Below are 16,754 nucleotides of genomic sequence, written 5' to 3'. Positions count from 1 at the left end.
GGACTCATACAAAGGTAGGTCATCACATTTCTGCCCCTCAAAAGATTAAATTTCCAAAAATTCTATCTTGGTGATCTCAAATATAGTTTAAATAGTTTTGGCTGGGCATTGATATACCATTCAGTCAGTCAGAGCTGACCAACGTGAAAAGTGAGAAAACGTAGACATGGTAAAAACATCTGGCGTTAGAAATATGCCCTCTTCTGTTATTATTTCTTATGCCAGATCTCTAACAACTAACTACTGACTAATACACCAACTAGGCAAGTAAGAAAAACTTGTGAAAAAAGTTGTTTTTATTTTGCAAATCTCTCAAATCTGCGCTCTGTTAAACTAGCAAAGTAATGAATTAAAACAAAATTGAATTCCCAGAACACTGCGTATATTGGCCCGTCCCCGCGTCTGACAATAGTTCCATTTGTCCAGCTCCGCTGTAGGTAGCGCCTGTAATTGCATCCGCCCTACTCAATCTGTTCACAGCGCGTCGCCTTTGTAATCTCAACGCAACTGCAATGGCGTTTATTTTTTAAGAGCTATCAGGTTTTAGCACCTTCCTTTATAGATAATATGTTGGTACGGATATATATCTAGCTAACTGTGTACCCCTTAATCTCACTCGCGTACCGTTCCCCTAGGTATACGGGTATAAAAATATATAACAGCTAGACGTACTATCTGACTGTATGAGTAGATGCCGTCAAAATCGATCCAAATATCTGATAGATTTGCCGGAACAAATAGACAGAGAAAAAAAATATTGTTTTTAATAGTTTCATATGCATTTATTAAGAAGCTGTTAATTTTTAAATTAGTATTTATTTATTTAGAGTATAGATGTACCTCATTATTTTTATGTTAGTGTTATTTCTGACTAGGGGTAACTTATTATATTTTATAGTTGCCTGAATTTCTTTGAGTGGCACTATATTGTATAACTTCAATGTACTGTTTTATGATTTTTTATTAACACTGTGCTAAAATACATTTCACCTTCAAGACTTTCTCTGATACGATAAAAAAAAAGTCAAATTCACTGAGCTTTTTGAAAAACTAGAAACAGAAATATACTTACAGATAAAAGACTACACGAATATCAAAAAATGGTAACAAGAAACTACATATATAACAAATCTACAAATTAAATTTTCCCAATTTTCATACGAACTAACCAAAAAATAAAAGAATGCACTTATCTAATTGAATTACATTTCTATGATGGAAGAGATTCTACCATTTTGGTATTTCATTTTCGATATCGCTGACAAATAGAGCCTCGTGATATACACCTGGGAAATTAGCATGTAAATTCCATTCCGCTCTCGCGAACCTGTATCCCCGGATTCTTTGTTTTCATCGAAAATTTAAGGATATAAATTCTCAAGGGTTCGCGATATATGCGCCCTAAACAAAACCTCTTGCAAAACTGAACTGCGCCAACTAATCTAAAAATATCAAAAGTTATTTGTAGAAAGTAAATGAGACGAAAAATCGCTGAGTAAAGAATTTTGATTCTTTGTTTTCATCGAAAATTTAAGGATATAAATTCTCAAGGGTTCGTGATTTAAACAAAACCTGTCGCAAAACAGAACTGCGCCAAATGATCTAAAAATATCAACGTAAATACCGTAGGTACAATATAATGTCGTTGAAAAATATCAAAAGTTATGAGTAAAATCGATGAGTAAAAAATTTCAACTATCACTCAATTATCAAAATTATTGCAGTCTTTGGTCATAGAATGAAAATAATTTTTAACTGGATAATTTCCATGGTTTCCGGAGATTTACATAAACCTACTTTCGCCTTCAAACGATCACTAACTAGAGCACATTCGATTTTGTTATTCACTAGCGGACTCCCGCGACTTCGTCCGCGTGGAAATCAATGTAAACTTTCATCCCCTTTTTCATTCCTTTCTATTTATATTTTCGCATGTTATAAATATTATAAATAATCCACTAATCATTTTACGAAAATTAAACTCAAAACATGAACGATTTATATGTATAAAAAAGCTTCAATTATGGTTATAATTTTGATAAACCTTGAATGACATTATTTTTAGTATTTTTCTGGTACTACGAATATTTTTTTACAAATGTACCTAACTTGAAAAATAAAGGACTTTCCATGCAAACTTTCAACCCCTGTTTCACCCCTTCTGATTTAATTTTCGCGATAGAAAGTATCCTATAACCTTATTCGTAATAAAGTTAGAAATCGTGCCAAATTTCATTCTAATGTATTTAGTATCTTGGAAAAACATCGTGAGGAAACCTACATATCTAAGAATTTTCTTAATTATTATCTACGTGTGTGAAGTCTGTCAATCCCCATTGAGCCAGCGTGGACTATTAGATTAACCCCTCTCATTCTGAGAGGAGACTCGTGCTCACAGTGAGCCGAATATGGCTTGTAAACTTGCGTTAGTGTGGCTGTGTTTCAGTCATTATAATCCGCAACCACTGTTCCAGTTATTGTTTCTATTATTCCCACAGATAAAATTGAATTTGCCCACAATTGACCGAAATTTCAAATGCAGCTACAGATTTCAGATAAAACAAATGCAAAATTTTCCAATCGAATTTTAGACTTAATGGCTATATTACGAGCACAACAAAGACACAAGACTAGGTAAGCCCTTCTTCTTCTACTTCTTAGGAATCTCGTGCAATAGAAATCCAAAGGAATGCTTAAATAGGTGTTTTTACTGCGTTTCGTACTTATATCGTACTTAAAACTTAGTTAATAAAAAATAAGGTTATACATAAAAAATGTCTGCAATAATTGTATTGATTTTACAGCTTAAATTGCACATAACCGTAATTGATTTTTTTTCAAGTTAACCCTGAAAGAACCAAAGACTTCTTACAAATATTCCCCTCCTCTTTACCCCTTGAAGGTGATATGTTCAGAAGCCCTTTGTTACTCGTAGTTTACATTTAAACTAACTGTGCTAAACAATACAAACGAGGATTATCTTCAAGTTATACAGTTATTGTATGTGGGAGTACCTATTTACTCGCGAATAACCTATTTTTGATATTATAACTAATGAAATAGAAATCCCATTACAATTAGGCGGAATTTTATAATAACGTGGTACCTATCTAACATTCTGCTAACAATACATAGTCTCTTTGACTTTTGTCCTCTTTCAAAACCTCCATCAGAAAAAAAATGCAATTAGTCGCCAACGAACGTGCTTACTAATTAACTTGATCCGGTTTCTTTATTTCAGACTCCATTTACATTCAACCCAGATCTAGCCATTTCGGATAAAGTAATTTATTTCACTAACTGTTCTAATTTGAGAATTAACATTATATCAAGTCTTAGTTGAAACAGAACTATAGCTCTAGAATTTTTAAAAACCCAGTCAGCAGAGGTAGGTAACTACTCTTTTTTTAACCCCTGACGCAAAAAAGGGGTTAAGATTATCGTCCATGTCTGTCTGAGTGTGTGTGTGTGTGTGTGTCTGTGGCATCGTAGCTCTCAAACGAATGGACCGATTTCGATGCTGCTATTTCTATTAACAGGCCAGTTTCCTTGCTGTGATTCTTAGCTATGTTTGGTTTACCGGTCTAGCAGTGTAAGAGTATCAACTCTTTTCCAAAATGATGTAAGGCATTTTTTCTCGAATAAGTGTATCATGCGTGCCAGCATAATCGTCAAATGACAATTAATTGTTAACTTCGATCTTTAGTTAGAGATTCAGAGAATCCAACCCTTTGAAAACTCACAGCAAACAGAGACTTATCGTATTTTTGGGTTCTATATATTACTTTCAATGAGATTAAAAAGTTGCAGGTGATCTTGCAATACGGTAACGTTGACCTGGTGCTACGAGTACAATTCTGTTTGTTCACGCTCAAAGTAAATATCCTAAATAACTTAATTTTCATTAGAATAATTAAAAACTCAGCTCAGCGGGCGATGGAGCGAGCTATGCTTGGAGTTTCTCTGCGTGATCGAATCAGAAATGAAGAGATCCGCAGACGAACCAAAGTCACTTACATAGCTCAGCGAGTCGCGAAGCTGAAGTGGCAATGGGCAGGCCACATAGTTCGAAGAGCCGATGGACGTAGGATCCCCAAGGTGCTGGAATTGCGACTCTGCACTAGGTGGACCGAGGACATCAAGCGGATCGCACGAAACCGCTGGATGCTGGCGGCTCGAGACCGTTATGCTTGGAGGTCCATGCAAGAGGCCTATGTCCAGCAGTGGACGTCCATCGGCTGATAATGATGATGATGATGATGATGAATTAAAAACTTCTTTTTGCTTTTGTTGCTACAGGTTTAAGAGATTTAAAGTACAGTACCTACCTAAGGATTTTCATTCGTAAAAACCGAGTTCCGAGAGAAAGAATTCGCGTTGGGCGCACGTAAATAAGTTTACCTTACACCTCTTACATTGTAGCGATTGTGTCGGCCACAGCCAGTCTAAAACTGGATTGGAAAATTGAATGTTTGCTTTGGTTTGGAACGTTCGCTTTGCAATCCGGCGGTATTTGTGGACAAATTCAATTTCCTCCACATCAATAAAATAAACAATAACTCGAGGACTGGCGAAGGATTTCGATATCAGAGTTAAAAGCCTGCTAATAAACAAAATAGCCAAATATTAATTCGGATGTTGTTTTTAACCCTTTCATTTCAACTGTATTTGTATTGAATTATTTTTTGTAACGTTGATATTGTTTCGATAAGGATTACCTATAGAAATTCCAAAAGCAATGTATTTAAAAAATCTAATGGATTTTTGTATTATTTAATTCCTCTAATATGAGGAAATTAAAAGTCGTCCTATAATTAGGTATTTGGTTTTATTTGCAGTCGTGATAGCTCAGTGGATTTGACCTGTGCCTTCGATTTGGAGGGCATCGGTTCAAATCCGGTCCGGGGCAAGCACCTCCAACTTTCCAGTTGACAAAAAGTTTGACAAAAAAATCAATCAGCATCAATCCTTGACATTCATATTACCTTAAAGATATGGCATAGATACTCCTATACTATACAGTCTTTCTTGATGAGTACCAGTTTACCAACAAACAAATTAAAAATGAAGGTATATATCACTAGTCATTTCACATCTAATAATAATTATAATTAACTTGTTCTTAAATTGACAAAAATATATTTGATTAATAAGCTTAGAACAATTAGTTAGGGTTACTATATTTTATAAACAAACTATACATAATTTAAAATGAATAAGTTATGAAATGACATGCGTTTTCTACCTTCATTTCTAATTTCTTTGTTGGTAAACAGTACCTACTCATCAAGAAAGGCTGTAGTAAAGGTAAATAGGTAATGATCGATCGAGTCAATGAAGCACAAAGAAAAATCCTATTTAAGCATACTACGCTTGGTGATACCTACCGGTACCACGGTATGTATTTGTAAAGTTGCTCGATAGCTAAGGCTAGGTACACTTGGTGTAAGTACTTGGACGGCAAGTCTCCAACTCTCTGGGGACATAAACACTATTAAAAGTTGTCCTAACTCTGTGAGAGCTCCGACGCAACTAGTTTGAGGTATTGTCTTAAACCGAACACTGAGAATTCTTGTTAAATTCTAAGCAGAAATAAGATGCAGTAAATGTTTTTAGTAAGCCTTGTGTTTGTGTTTTTTTAGATTGTATTTGTGTAAATGCTGCAACAGTCACTGATGGACCAAATAAATAAATAAAATAAATAAATAACTAAATACGCAAGTAGATGTATAGAAGATATAAAGAAGAAGAAGAAGGAATACTTTATTGCACACAAAAATACAGTAAAAAATAAAAACATTAAAACAATTAATAATCTAAACATAGCATGCAAAGGCGGCCTTATTACTTTTTAAGTAATCTCTACTAGGCAACCAAGTATGTATATATCTAAAAACAATTCTGTATAAAGCCTTAAAACTAATATAAAGCCTTTACAAATCTAAATTAGTCGATCTATTTACATAGTTAAACAGATTTGAACGCAAGTTTAAAAGACTGTTTTAATTGTTCATTAAATTATACTAGTGTTATGTTTGGTTAATGAGTATAAAACGTACCTAGTATTCGCCGTAAGTTACTTTCAAAGCAATTCGGGTGTGCACATGGGGGTAGTTGGCGAAACCCTCAAGCGGGTAGGGTATGGTAATTGCAAACGATAACTAAAACTCTATTTTCCAATTGCCGCTACCGTCTCGCTGTAGTGGTACTCGAGACGGGAATTCGTCACCTGTTGGGAAATAATTAGGCAAAAAAATCTGCACTAAAACAAAAAATCAGGTGCCGTAGTTAACAGCAGGCTTGTGTTAACCACTTGAGGGCAACTCGAAAATTCCAGACGGATTTTCGGTGAAAATATCGCTGTAGGTAAATTTCATCCATAATAAGGGCATTTGCACACGACGAAAAATCTACACGTCGTTTTACTTTAGTAGATCTGCGATACTTATACTCGTAGTATAAACAAACTATATGTAAACTTATAGTTTGTTTACCTTTTTAGATTGATTTGACTTTATGAACGTTATCTTTATAATTTAGTCTAAATTAATTCTTAATTGCATTACCTATTATTTTATACCATACCTATACCAATTATTACACACACTAAAAGTCGGAAACAATATTTGGCATAGAAACATGAAGAAAGGTAATCACGAAAGTATTCAATGAAATACCTACCTTCGAATATTATACTTATTCGCGATTTCCTGAAAAGGATTATAATTAAAACGATATTTTTTCTCTGATTACCTACATTTTTAGAGTAAAAGAAACTCAACGTAGTCACTAATTTATACTAAGTAGTTACTTATTCACTAAGTAGTTTTAATTCAAACGGTTAATAATTCGACATAATATAATATTAATTTACAATTTTACACGAACACGAATATTAGCACTTGAACACTGCACGAAATTTAAAATAATACTGGCCATTTTAATAATGAATTGACCACCATCCACTAATTACTTTACTAAATATAATACTGTATGACTTTTCAAAAGAGCAACTGTTGAGTTTCTTGCCGGTATCTTCTCAGCAGAACCTGCCTTCCGAACCGGTGGTAGAATCTTTACAAATAGCCTACTACAGTACAGTAAACTGAGCCTACTTGAAATAAATGATTTTTGATTTGATTTACTGTTTTTCAGATAACATGGGTACGATGACAGTTCGTTTCACTCTTGAAAGTTTGCGATTTTCACGATAATAGTACGTATTATGAACGTCATACAGGCTACTGTCACCGTACCCATGATAACTGAAAAATACTTTACTATCTAAGGAGGCCCTAGTGATGATTCGTGCGTTACGTTGTTACGACAATAGGCGAGCGTCGTCGAGTTTTGTTCAGACTATCCTCTTCTAAGAATATTTTAAGCTAACTGGTTTGCAACAATCTGAGAATGTAACTTTGTGTCTTTTATTTTTAATTTAAGTTTATTAAAAATGTATTGTTGACAATTACAGAACAAAGAATAATCCAGAATGAATTACAAGCAGCGTGGTGAAGTCGGTGAAACCTTTAAAAAAACAAACTTCACGCGTCTCCTTGAAATCCGCATAAACAAACTTTTTTCATAATTTGTATTTCAAAATATTACACTATGTAAATTAATATAATAATCAATAATTACCAATAAAAAAATACTCCTTTCTTTAGTTTTTCTAAAAAGTTTTTATAATATTTAAAAATTTTCATTTTTATATTTATATTTAATAATTTAATAATATTGAAAATTACTGATAGCGACGCTTCGTGTCGACTGTTGAATTTTGTATTTGGAACAGCTACGACACCGTCGTTCCGTGCGCTCTATCTGCCTATTATTCTATAATCTGTGTTGACAATATTCTATTATTTAAATTACAGTTGTTGTCAGACAGACCCTAAGAAGGTCTGCAAAAACGACCACGTCTCATTGCACTGAATACCTAATCGCCTTGCCTCGTTTCTTTACAGAGTCCATGCATAAGTTGTTGTCTTTTTTGAAAGAATACTATCAATGCGTCTATTTACTTCTCAGTCTACGGCATCAGAATTCAGATTTTTAATTTCCGTCAGAATATATTTATTTTGCAAAGACTTTATCACCAACCGTTTATTTAGAAACGTATCAAGCAACTGTCATGTGTCAAATGGCAGTCACTGTCAGTGTCAATTTATTTTATTTTAATTTTTATATTGTGAAGTGCGATCTGTGATTATGTCGTAAACATGTGGTAAACATATACATTTTTTATATTTAAAAATTCATAATAAATTCAGTGTAAATATTTACAGGATTACAAAAAAAAATGGACCAAGATATTGCTAAAAAGCTTTTCCTAGAAGGCGGTACGTTTATATTCCTCGGGGTACCTCAAGAGACCCAATTTGGTATTGATATGCAATGTTGGAATACAGATGAGGACTTCCGAGGAATAAAAATGATCCCACCGGGTCTTCATTACGTACATTACTCCCCTGTGAGCAAAGGCACTGGCGATGTTTCTCCAAGGTGATATTTTACATTCAAAAATCTTTTTTTATTGAATACTAGTGGACAAAACAAAGAGATGACTTGCCTGGAGACAAGTAAAAAAAATAACCTTCGGGCTTCACTTATAGCAGAAATCGCAATAGTCACGCAAAATAATGAGAGTGTGTTTGTGTGTATAAATGGAAGATTTGACTTTATTTGTGAAACCATGGGGCATCCGCTAGTCTTTCCATAAATGGAAGTTCCTGTTTTTCCCTGTACTTAAATCAAATGGCTCATGAAATTATTTACAGATCAGGATTCATGCACTACTTTAAAAAGAAAGAATTTCTTGTAAAAATTTGGGACAAAAACTTAGAAGATATAAGTAAAGATGAAATAACAGAAGAAAGTATCCAGCGTCTCAAAGACAATTTGCTAAACTTGGACAAACATTTAGCACCATACCCGTATGAAATTTGGCAGAAATGGAAATTACTAACTTCACAGATAACAGGTAAAATATCTGATAATACTCAAATATTGTTAAAATTATCTTATTTGTATTTACATCCAATGCAAACATCATATGGCCCATCTGATATAATAAAATAAAAAAACCCAGTGGCTGAGCAACACTTTGCATTGTATGCAATCAGCATGGTTTCAATATGCCTACAATGTTGCTGCCCTCACATAAGACCTGTTCTTATGTGTCTTATGTATCTGTTATTTTGTTGACAATCATACTCTTTAGACTTAAAACCTCTCGAAACAAGCAACAATTAGCCAATCTTCTGGTCCAGTCCAAAGCCCTGATAAATGAGGAAGAATTGTAGCAGTACCTTCTCTTATGAGCTCTGTCATCAAGAGCTCTACAACTAATAAATCTTGTAGAATAAAATAGAAACATAATCTTACAGGTCAGTTAGCAGAGAAGCTGTCACCTGAAAGTGGTGTTATTAGAGCATCTGTTGAACTGCTCTCAATGAGCAATGAAGAGAGACCACGAGGAGTTAAATTACCGGAAACTGATCCTGATAAAGAATCAGCAGACAATCCTACTTCAGGCCAGTCCACTGCTAAACGTGTTAAAAGGATAACAAGGGATGAAAAAGAGGATTCAATGCTTCCTAATTTAAAACCTGCTCCTGGTAATTAAATGTCAATGTTTTTTGTGCATAATGTCTAGTTGTGTAGGCATTCAACTGTTGATCTTGGTTTAGAGACTCTTCATTGGTCACATTAATGGCAATGAAGTGTTAATTAAAGTTGATCTAGATTTAATAGAACCATGTATTACATTGCTGATAGTTGCCCTACTACATTACTTATAGTCAATAGATAGCACAACTATAGTGAAACCTTCAACATAATTTCAATCTGTAAGAATAGAATATTGACTTAAAGTGACCAATTGTAAAGTACTTTTAACTAAGTACTAAGTAAACCGTGCGGCAGGTAGCAAATAAACAAGATAGAAAGAGATAGACATACTTTGTTTGTTCTGTTGTTGCTTCGTGTACATGACCGCTCGTGGTTACCGCTAGTATTTCTTCTTGTTAAAAATAGTATAGCCTGCTACTCTGCATGCAGCAGTGTGGTGGATTAAAGCTCTAAATCTGCTTCTTAAGGAAAAGTTTCCCCCATCCATTAGGCCATTAAAAACTGACTGATAGTGATGATGATTGTAATCAGAAGTATTGATAATGCATATCTAAATATACAATAGCAGCTTTGCAGTTTTTACATATAACATAACTGTTCTTTAAGATGAAATAATTTTCAGGGGCTTCAATGAGATTTACAGAAATACCAAGAGACAAATACCCACCTGGAGCCACTCCAGGGGAAATTACTAAGCATTACTTGGACCAATCATATACTTTAGAGCTAATGATTGCCCAACATGATGAGTATGTACATTTATTTCAAGGCAACTTACCCATTTTAGTTAATAACTTTAATTACTCCCATTTCATAAAATTAATAGTAGATTGTTATACAAGGGGCTAAAAAGACCCATTATATACGAGGTATTTTTACGCCTAAATAGAAACCAAGTTTATAATGGGTTTAGCTCCACGTGTTACACTTTGCTTTTCACTACGATTGCGAGAAAATAAAATAGTTTAGTACAATATTCAATGAATTGTAAAATTAAAATTGTTCAAAATTAAATGTACAAAGTCTACAATTTTGGATATTAAGGGAGATGCTTTTACCTAGTAACTGTAATTATCAAGTAAAACACAATGGCGGTTGAACTCAGACTGACTTTATTGAGTTGCTTGCATACAATTATTATTGAACTACCTACAATACATTACACTTCCCCTCTAAGAAAAAAAAATATATATATCTTAAGGTTGGTAAGGTAAGGCAGGCAGGTACTTAAATCAGCATACAAGAATATATTGACATAAAGGTACGCAAGATATATCCAGAACAAGACTTTTAACCAATTTGATTTATGATTATTTTATGTGTAGATATTCATTTGTTATCAATTTAAGATACCAAGTCCTGTGTTCGAACTGATTGAGGTAGGTATCTTACTATTGAACTGATGTATGTAACTACTAACTACTGCGTACCTAAATGGTATTTCACCATTACTTGAATAATTTCATATTCTAAATATAACTACGTACCTAACAAGTACCTAAGTAACTAATTATTATTATTTATACCAATTAATTGTTTACACAATCATTCAGTAATGTGAAACCAAAGCAATTTAGTACCCACATTACTTGACCGTTGGCACTAACTAGGTAACTACATCTCAATATTTACACGATTGGAATACCTATTTAAAGGAATATTGTTTTTTTTTTATTACTCAATGGTCAATAACATATATGAATGTAGGTACACACAAAAAGTACCATTACTACACTTGACACTAGACTTGTATCTGCACAAGCTATTAAAAACACTGCCTATCCAAATCTAAATTAACATATTGATAAATTAAACTGATAAATAACATTAAAATCGATTCAGTACCTACACATATGTTTCTAACTTAACTGTAAACGTACACTGAAAACAGTAATAAAGTTATTTAAAAAAATACTTATTAAGAATTACTTTTAAATTTATCAAACATCTATATTATGTAGGTACTTTTATACTATTTTGATAATTCCGGTTTTAAATACAAACTTTAATTTCTCTAACGTTTTAGACTTTATCTTTGACATCCTTTGACATGCAACTCAACCAATTTATACATAGCCATTACACCTTCCTTTATAAATATACATAGGTAGGTAGGTAAGTACATAATCTTTTACAAAACTCACTATTTTTTTTTGCTTTCACATTTATTACCTATCCTTTATTACAAACAATCCTAGGTTCTACACATATAAACCTATGCATATGTACTCGCATATATCCCTACTGTTCACTTAAACAGTTACATACATATACCTACCCAAAAATACATTTGATCAATTTCTGTGTCTCATAATAACAAAGAGATTACTTTCCTATTATAACATTTATCTATTTCAATCTGATTCTGAAAGTTTTCTGCTTTACAATAATTTAAATAGTTAGTATTACAACCAGTAAGATTCTCCATAATCCTCATATCCTATGTATGTTGATACCTAGTGATCCAAAGTATATAACGTTAGGTAGGTATGATGCCTTCAACTTATGCACATATAGATTATTAATGCAGTATACGTACTTAGAAACATGTGAACATATATATCACCCCATATTTTAACATTTGAGATCACATGTCATGTACGTTTGACTTTTCTATAAAAATTGCAATCATTTTGTACGTATATATATATATATCTACATTGATATATCATACATATCATATTGTTGAATAAGCCATAAAATAGCTATTCATTTATACATCATTTAACCATCATAAAACTATTCGTGCACCTACCAAGTAGCCTATTTTGTTCCCATTTTTGACGTACCAACCTAAGTATCTAACAATCTTCCCGACTATGGGTACCTCAACCCTATGGATCCCACACAGCCCAATTCAATCAATTTCTAAACAATATACGAGTAGGTACTTATCTGATCTGGTATCTTATCTGTTCGGGATCTGAGGTTTACTTAGCTATGAGCCAGGGAAAGATTAGATTCATATGGTACTTAGGTCAGTATTTGTGTAAAACCACATAAATACTGTGACCTTATAATATCTATCTACTTTAAATATCATTATCCTTTGATATGAATAATATACTACACACATGGCTAGAGGCTATACAAATAGGCACATACATGTTCCAATTATTTTTGTTAGTATTTTAATAACCAACATAATAGCTTCACAGGATAGTTGGCTCATGCTGTGGATAACGGTTCCAAGCAACCAATCATTAGTAATATTATCTATAGGTACTTTCTCATCGTTTTTCCAATAATAAGTATCATATTCATAGGTACAGAATCACAACAAATTAAGCTTAGCATCTCACAGCCATGCCAGTGTAATATATAATTATTCATAATTAAGTCATCCTTGTTGCTAATTCTAAACACAATTTCTAAATTATCTATGATTATTTAATTTAATTTTTAATTTCAATTGACATAATTTCTCAGGTAGGCAATGAGCATTCCTTATATGTTGTATAACCCTATTAGGTATTATAGACTTATACTTACAGTCGTTTTTAGAATTAGCAAGTAAACAAATAAATTATTACTAACACTGTACCTTAAAAGTAAGGATCTTCCTTATTTACCTACTTGTTTCACTAACACATATGGTGCTTCGGGTGCATCATTTTAACAACATCATTATCTCTTTACATAGCTAACTTGTCTTGTAATTCACAAAAACATTTATTAAATTCAATTTCAATTAGCTCAATAGTAGGTACACTTTTTCTATTTTCACTACATTTTTCGCTTTTTACATTTAAAACACTTTTCGCTTTTACATTTGAATCATTTATCGCTTTTTACATTTGAAACACTTTTCGCTTTTTACATTTGAAACACTTTTCGTTTTTTATATTTGAAACACTTTTCACTTTTTACATTTGAAACACTTTTTGCTTTTTACATTAACGACTCTTTTCGCTTTTTAACACTAGCGACTCTTTTCGCTTTATACATTTGCAATACTATCTACACCATCACTTCTCCGACAAGCAGACAACTGCCCTCGCGCGCTTGCCCGTGGTGACCACCACAGCTGCGCTGCGATGCAGTCTGTCTTCGCCCTGCCGGAGTTCATGGTTACACCTCCGATCAGCAGACTGCTGCCCTCGCGTGCTTGCCCGTGGTGACTACCACAGCTGCACTACGATGCAGTCCTTCTTCGCCCCGCCGGAGTCCTTTGTTACACCTTCGACAGAGCACTGCACTCGTGCACTTGCCCGTGGTAACCACCACAGCTGCGCCGCGATGCAGTCCTTCTTCGCCCTGCCGGAGTCTTTTGTTACACCTCAGGCAAGCAGACAACTGCAATCGCACGCTGCCCGTGGTGCCTACCACAGCTGCCGCGCGGTTCAGTCCGTCTTCGCCCTGCCCGAGTCCTATGTAACATGTCCTGCAAGTGGACATCCGCACTCGCGCGTTGCCCGCAGATACAACTGCAGCTGCCCCGCGATGCAGACAGTATTCCACTTGCCTGAGTCTTGAGTCAGATGAGCCCGGCGTTCCAGAGGTACTAACACACGCCAGCTCCACCGCCATCTTGTTGTTTTGCGTAGATTCCGCGACAGGGCCTGAACTTAAGTCTTTATAATAAAATCTTTACCCGTCGCCGCTGTCGAAATCTGTACTGCCGATGCCGAGAGACTTTGTGTTTGTAGTATGTAATGCATTCAAAATGCTTTGATAAACTCAAGTCACGACCACATAAGTATGTCATGTCACCGACTTGTCCCGCCAACGTGGCTGCTCGCAACGCACCAACTTTTAAACAAATACATTGTTCCACAAGTCGTACATGTGAATCCGACTCCACTACATCATAAAAATCACTTTTATTTAATTTAACACACGACATAATCAGTATTTTCGACGATATTTCCAATAGACTGCGCCACTTGTAATTATCAAGTAAAACACAATGGCGGTTGAACTCAGACTGACTTTATTGAGTTGCTTGCATACAATTATTATTGAACTACCTACAATACATTACAGTAACATAATTTCCGACTACTGTGAAGATGAATAATGAGTATGTGAGGTAAACGTGGGAGATAATAGTTTAAAAAAACTCCTTTCGTAAGTGAATCCATTCGTTGTTGTTTTCTCCGTTGCTGTTGTTTTTTCCTAAAAATACCTTGTTTAATGGGTCTTTTTAGCCCCTCGTATATCAATCTACTATTAAATATACACAATATAATTAAATGTTTAATATGTTTTCAACAAGATAGTTCTATAAAATAGTTATAATTACTGTATAAATATAATTAGAAAGTTATCTGGTAATTTGTTGTTAGTCACTTTAATTCTATAACAAGCTCTTCTTTTTTTTAATTCTTTACACGTTAGCCCTTGACTACCATCTTGCCTGATGATAAGTGATGATGCAGTCTAACTTGTTAGGAGGATGAAAATCCACACTCCTTTCGTAGGCATTGTACCGGAACGCTAAATCGCTTGGCAGTACTTGTTTGTCAGTGGGTTGGTAACTAGCCACGGCTGAAGCCTTCCACCAGCCAAAAAGTGCCCATGCAAGTGAGCAATAAGATGTATTTTGTACTTATCATATTTAGAATAATAAATAGTAAATTGTTCTTTTACTCAAATGTATAGTCTGCTGCTATAGTTATGGCACAATATAGTATATAAGGCACATAACTTATTTTTAAAACTCCTATTAATATTTTCAGACCCCTTCACATCATTGGTGAACTCCAGTTTGCATACCTATGTTTCTTGGTTGGCCAATCCCTCGACGCTTTAGAACACTGGAAGAACCTCGTCATGCTATTATGCTCCTGTGAAGAAGCCATTCACAAATATAGAACAGTTTTCTTTCATTTCATACAAACCATAGAAATTCAGATAGAAGAGATGCCTGAAGACTTTCTAGCCGACATTGTAATGAATAAAAATTTAGTTTATAAAAAATTACGGGAGCTTTTCCGCACAGCACACATAACCAAAGTGGATGGTAGATTACTGACATCGATTGAAAAGTTAAAAGATAACCTGACTAATAAGTTACAATGGGATTTTACGGATCTAGACACAGATGATGAAGATGAAAGACCTGTAGTTGTAAAATTAAGGAATGTAACTGAATAAGTTTTAATAAACAGATTTTCATAAATTTCTGTAATTCTAAGCTAACTACTTAATTACCTCTAAACTACTACTACCACAAACTACATAAGTAATTTCTGCATTTGTAAATATTAAGTACTGTGTACATTATTATTATTAATATTATTAGACAAGTATAAGATCTAATTTAAGATAATAAAAAAGACAGTTTTATTGGAAACTTTTTTATTTAGTAATTTTAAACTGAACAATCACAAACAAAAATATTATTTTCGTTTCTTGATCACTTTATTCAGTTGCCTGTTGCCGAGTTGCTTCTCAAATTTCGCTTTTTTAGAAGCTAATGGTGCACCTGGAATAATAAGTTTAATCAAAATAGGTTCACACAAAAAATTACATTAAAAGCTTTGTGTGATGCCTCATTAGCGCGTTGCATTACATTGCGTCTATATATACTCAGAGAGGCGGATAATTGTGCCTCTGACTATATTTTGAATGTCATGCTACATTAAAGCATTGTGTTGTTTTAATGGAGCACCGTTGCTATGACGGACAGTGTTTTTCTCACTGGCACTGCATCATTGTGCGTCATCGCAACACAGTTGAGAAATATAATTCATTGATCCGTTGCGACATCGCAATGCACTAATGAGGCATCTCCCTTGGCTGAAAATTGAGTCGAATATCTACTTTGTAAAACCAATGTTTGGAAGCCTATGTATACATATATTTCTCTGGCATTCTCAATTGTCACTAAACTTATAAAACTAAAATATACCTATATAGATTTATATTTTACTAGCCAAAGCCCGACGGTTTCACCCGCATAGTTTCCCTTCCCTTGATGAATAGGTACAGAGAATAATAGCTCATGACACTAAAAAATAACCAAATGACGAGGCTTTACTGTGGTACAAAAATTTTCAAAATTGGTTCAGTGGATTTAAAGATTACCCCCTACATTTTATTTTTACGTTTTTATTACATCTTTATAATAATAGTATAGATTGTAAAGTTGTAAACTTGAATTTATTTTGATAACA

At 33.9% G+C, this 16,754-nt stretch overlaps 2 protein-coding genes across 3 annotated transcripts in view; one reads left to right on the top strand and one right to left on the bottom strand.

Annotated features, from left to right (window-relative positions):
* The first annotated feature begins 8,181 nt into the window (after positions 1-8,181).
* On the top strand, positions 8,182-15,931 carry LOC112047763 (protein AAR2 homolog). Its single transcript, XM_024084993.2, has 5 exons — positions 8,182-8,505; positions 8,781-8,983; positions 9,390-9,620; positions 10,256-10,382; positions 15,315-15,931. The coding sequence occupies exons 1-5, from the start codon at positions 8,303-8,305 to the stop codon at positions 15,730-15,732; spliced, it is 1,182 nt and encodes a 393-aa protein (XP_023940761.1). The 5' UTR covers positions 8,182-8,302; the 3' UTR covers positions 15,733-15,931.
* The window catches only part of LOC112047762 (MKI67 FHA domain-interacting nucleolar phosphoprotein-like), a 191,494-nt gene continuing 190,659 nt past the window's right edge, over positions 15,920-16,754 (bottom strand). For both annotated transcript variants that reach the window (XM_024084992.2, XM_052884686.1), the window contains exon 9: positions 15,920-16,063. In XM_024084992.2, the coding sequence (XP_023940760.1) occupies positions 15,978-16,063 (86 nt within the window). In that variant the 3' untranslated portion in view covers positions 15,920-15,977. The remainder of the gene's footprint in view (positions 16,064-16,754) is intronic.

This window comes from Bicyclus anynana, chromosome 12 (assembly GCF_947172395.1).
Source record: "Bicyclus anynana chromosome 12, ilBicAnyn1.1, whole genome shotgun sequence".
NCBI classification, from domain to species: domain Eukaryota; kingdom Metazoa; phylum Arthropoda; class Insecta; order Lepidoptera; family Nymphalidae; genus Bicyclus; species Bicyclus anynana.
This window is presented reverse-complemented; position numbering and strand designations above follow the sequence as displayed.

Coding starts and splice junctions, on each gene's coding strand:
- LOC112047763 (XM_024084993.2), top strand. CDS start 8,303: ATGGACCAAGATATTGCTAAAAAGCTTTTCCTAGAAGGCGGTACGTTT. Junction 8,506..8,780: donor ACTGGCGATGTTTCTCCAAG/GTGATATTTTAC, acceptor AATTATTTACAG/ATCAGGATTCATGCACTACT. Junction 10,383..15,314: donor ATGATTGCCCAACATGATGA/GTATGTACATTT, acceptor TAATATTTTCAG/ACCCCTTCACATCATTGGTG.